The sequence below is a fragment of the Physeter macrocephalus genome, chromosome 8 (genome assembly GCF_002837175.3).
Source record: "Physeter macrocephalus isolate SW-GA chromosome 8, ASM283717v5, whole genome shotgun sequence".
Taxonomy (NCBI): Eukaryota; Metazoa; Chordata; class Mammalia; order Artiodactyla; family Physeteridae; genus Physeter; species Physeter macrocephalus.
In genome coordinates, this window is record NC_041221.1 from 68,119,903 (window position 1) to 68,124,219 (window position 4,317).

At 42.6% G+C, this 4,317-nt stretch overlaps 1 protein-coding gene across 1 annotated transcript in view; it reads left to right on the top strand.

Moving 5' to 3' along the window:
* Window positions 1-3,572, top strand: part of RGS7BP (regulator of G protein signaling 7 binding protein) — a 20,904-nt gene extending 17,332 nt beyond the window's left edge. The window contains exons 2-3 of the mRNA XM_007121633.1: window positions 1,352-1,499; window positions 3,500-3,572. Of these exons, the coding sequence (XP_007121695.1) occupies window positions 1,352-1,499; window positions 3,500-3,572 (221 nt within the window). The remainder of the gene's footprint in view (window positions 1-1,351; window positions 1,500-3,499) is intronic.
* Window positions 3,573-4,317: the final 745 nt, after the last annotated feature.

Here is a 4,317-nt window from a genome sequence, read left to right on the forward strand (position 1 = left end):
GCCCGTGTACCGCAAAAAAAAAAAAAAAAAAAAAAAAAAAAAAAAAGAGAGAGTAGCATTGACATATATACACTACCAAATGTAAAATGGCTAGTGGGAAGCTGTTGCATAGCACAAGGAGATCAGCTCGGTGCTTTGTGACCACCTAGAAGGGTGGGATAGTGAGGGTGCGAGGGAGACGCAAGAGGGAGGGGATATGGGGATATATGTATATGTATAGCTGATTCACTTTGTTGTACAGCAGAAACTAAAACATTGTAAAGCAATTATACTACAATAAATATATATTTTTAAAAATAAAAATAAATAAATAAAACCCAGTTCTTGAGAATTCCCTGGCAGTCCAGTGGTTAGAACTCGGCGCTCTCACTGCTGGGGCCCCAGGTTCTATCCCTGGTCAGGGAACTGAGATCCTGCAAGCCATGCGGCGCAGCAGAAAAACACACACACACACAAATAAAAAATTAAAACCCAGTTCTTGGGCCTCATATGCCATTCCCATGATAGCAAGATACACCCTTGCAGATACCCAGAAGTTCAAGGCAGAATAAAAGACATTAACAGAGGATATCGGGGCCACAGACTATAACTCCCATTTAATTTCATATGAATTTATGGCCTAACCAATTTGGAGATTTGTTTCCAGAAAATATTGATTTATTCCCTTGAGATCAGTCTTGGTAAATACAAGTCTTAGTGCATTGGCAGTTTACTACTGTGGACGGCTAGCCAGTACATGGTGCTTTAGTTGATTTCACTTTGTGGTCTCAGCAGAGTGAGGCTGGATCTTGAGACTGGTCTCTTTCCTCATAGAATGATACACTGAAGGAGGTTGGAGAGCCAAGGAAATGGAAGGCAGGTCCATAATCTCTGCTGCTTCTCACAGGCCCAGAGGGCTAGTGTCAGAATCAGAGAGAACAGCAGGAGCTCCTATTCCTCCTGCTGGGTGTCACCTGCTCCTGGCCCTTTTACCTGCCCCTGCATCTGAGGACGAAAAAAGCAGCACAAATTCACAGGCTGAATCTCCTCTCCCTAGCTAATCCGATCTAACTCACAGAGAATGGGTTACAAAGCACCAATACTCCATCAAAGGCAGGGCCCTTACTTTAATCTTGATCTTCAGGTTGAATTGACCTCAGATACCTTTCCCAGAATGTTGTGAAAATATGCTACACACATACACACACACACACACACACACACACACACTATTTTAGTATTCAAAGAAGTTTCTAGGGTTAATGGAGCATTTGACTCAAAGCATAGCCAACGTTTGCAATGATATCTTGGGTATAGAATTTGCATTTATGATTTCTTATCCGCTTCTCTTTACCAACACCAACCCCCTTAGGAAAGGAGCCTGGAGGGGGAACCAAGAGTTTGGATTGCAAAATTGAGGAGTGTGCTGAAACACCTGCTCTAGAGGACTCCTCATCATCCCCTGTAGATATTCAGCAACATTCCTGGCAGGTTTCCACAGACATTGAGAACACTGAAAGGTAAGTGGGAAGTTACCCTAAATAGACTGCCAATCCTTCTCTAGTTAATACTCAGGGGCTAGAGAGAGTCGAGATTTTCTCTTTCAGATTCAGAAACAGAATTCAGAAACAGAGGTCTCAGTAAACTGAGATGAGAGACGGTAAGGGGTCCAAATCCATCTGCGGAATGACAGCAGAACCTCCAGGAGATGTGGGCTCCCAGGCCTCTGCTTATCCCACTCCATCAGCCTTGCATCTCCATGGAGATGAAAATGGAGTGTTTCCTTGGGAAGGGAGAAAGGTGGATCTATATACCCATCACAGCTCACCCACCAGGCTGGGTCCCAAAATTTCCATTTGTTTAAGGGAGAAGAATTCAAAATTGTGCAAAGATGCCTCCAGTAGATTCTCAGATTTCAGGTGTATGGAATGGCCTATTCAGTTGCCAGTCAGGGGCTGAGTGTTCTGTCCAGTTCACAGACAGCTTTCTGAAGAGTTGTCTTCTCTTACTCTCCCAGGATGTAGATGGTGGCTCCTTAGTGGTCAAAGTGAGTTAATGCATTTATCTTAACAAGGAGTAGCTCACAGCTAGAGAGGGAGTTTCTTGGGAAGAAGAGATTCTACAGTGATTCTATTTCATTTGGGAAAAGGAAGCAATAACAATAATATAATCATAAATGCATCTAGATGCTAAAACTTCCATTCTGTGAGGCAGAGGGACAAGCCCCTTGTTTATTGGCCTTCACACTGATATCTTGCCCTTTGCTACTGATGTCCCCAGATCCAGCACGAAGCAGCTGAATGAATACTAGGCAATTCCATCAAGGACTCTGGGGGGGGGGCGGGTGGAGTCAGTGACAAGATAATGAACACTATTTTTTTATTTTTAGAAATGTATCACACAGTGACATTTAGAGCCATTGTAGTTCTACTTTCAGATTGTAATATAATTCTAAAGCTAATTACCAAATTTCTGTGTTTATAGAAAATTGAAGCATGTGGTAATTACGTGCTATTAATAAAACTGGGATTTTGTCTAAGCTTGGAAATCCAACAATTCAAACAATAAAGCTGTTTGGCACAGTTTGATAGAGCTATAGACAAATGATGAGTGATTTCTCTTAATTTATAAAGTAGAAAATGCTTTGCTCTATTCCCAGGAAGAAATATCTGCCAGAGTGCCATGGTCAGTGAGTAATCCTTCAGCAAAGCCATTTTCCTTTTCAGAAACCTTGCACAGAATCTCTATCCAAGCCTTGTAAGCTTGTCAGAGAGCAAGCTATGGCTGATAATAATAATAGGAGAGTCTAGCCCTCAGCGTTGGAGGTATTTCAGTTCAGCCTAAAAGTTCAGATTCTGGTCAAAGGAGGTGGGAGTGACTGGGAGAAGTAGACACAGTAGACCTGGTCTGGGAGGGGGCTTCCTTGCTTCTCCTTATCACTTTGCCCTAAGAAATCTGTGGGTCTCAAACTGGGCTGCACATTAAAAACATTCCATGTCAATTTAATGTGTTGACCCTTGGGAATGCTTAACACCTGTGTTACTCTAAATTCCAATCACGATAATGAGAGATGACAGGGAGTGAACCCACACAGGCAGGACAGCCCTTGAACCAGATGGAGAACATCATCACCCAGCCTCAGCTTTGCCCAGGGTTCCCCTGTTGTTCTAGTTGTGTGCCCTTCACCTGCCCTTGGAAACGTGAAGTACTGTCCTCATTACCAGAGGCTCTTCTCTGATCTCAGCCAGGTCCAACTGAAGGCAGATATGAGGGCTTCTATAGCAGAATGCCCTGTGGAAACGTTTGTCAGAGTAGTTCTTATTCCTTCCAGAGCCAACCCAACTCAGATTTTCTTTTTTCTTATAAAAGCAAAATAAATGCAATATTTGCCTGCTGGAAGCTCGAGCTGGTACAATTAGGCACAGACTTTGTCCTTCAGTTGTCTCACAGAACAGACGGTTTGAGATTACATTTCAAAAATTTACAGCCGATATTTTTTCTTTTTATCAATTTTACAGAGACATGCGAGAAATGAAAAACCTTTTAAGCAAACTCAGGGAAACTATGCCTTTACCATTGAAAAATCAAGGTGAGTCTTGTCATTTCTCTTTGAAGCAGAGGATGTTTTTAACATGATAACCTTGGGTCTTGTTTCTTCAGAAATTAAAGCAAGTTTTTTTTTTACACAAGCAATAGAAGGCATTGAGCCTTCAGTTGTCTTTCCTCGAGAAGACAAGAGAATGAGAATAGTTTATCAGGTGAATGCAGTTTTGCTCTGAGGGGGAGCTGAGAAACACTCTGATGACACAACAGGCACCTCCTCCACTGGCCCTATCAGTCAAGAGCGTTTATTCATTGTATATGCTGTGAAAAGCACTACACCATGTGTGGCAAACACAAAAGGACTGAAGACTTAGCCCTTGCCTTTAAGAAGTTTACAGCCAAGTGGAAGAGACTTAAGAACACTTCCAAAGGAAGATCCCTGCCATCTACATGTTGTGTTGTTATCTAAACAAAGTAATAGTAATAATTAACATATATTGCCACTGTGATTTTGCATCCAACTCCAATGTATGGAGCAAGCAATTATCGGACACCAGCTGGGTGTCCTGCAGTTCAACTGAATTCTGACACTAACTGGGGACAGCGTCGGATTCCATGAGTTAAGGGTTCAGTAGTCCTAAAAGACTGCCCGCCCTCACCCCCAACTTTAGACATCAATCCCAAGGCCAGGTTGTCACCTGAGCTTCTGACATCCAGCTATAGATCAGAGTGTCCAATGAACTCTTTCTTAGGTTCAGTTAGTTCACTAGAGCAGCTCACAGAACTCAGAGAAAC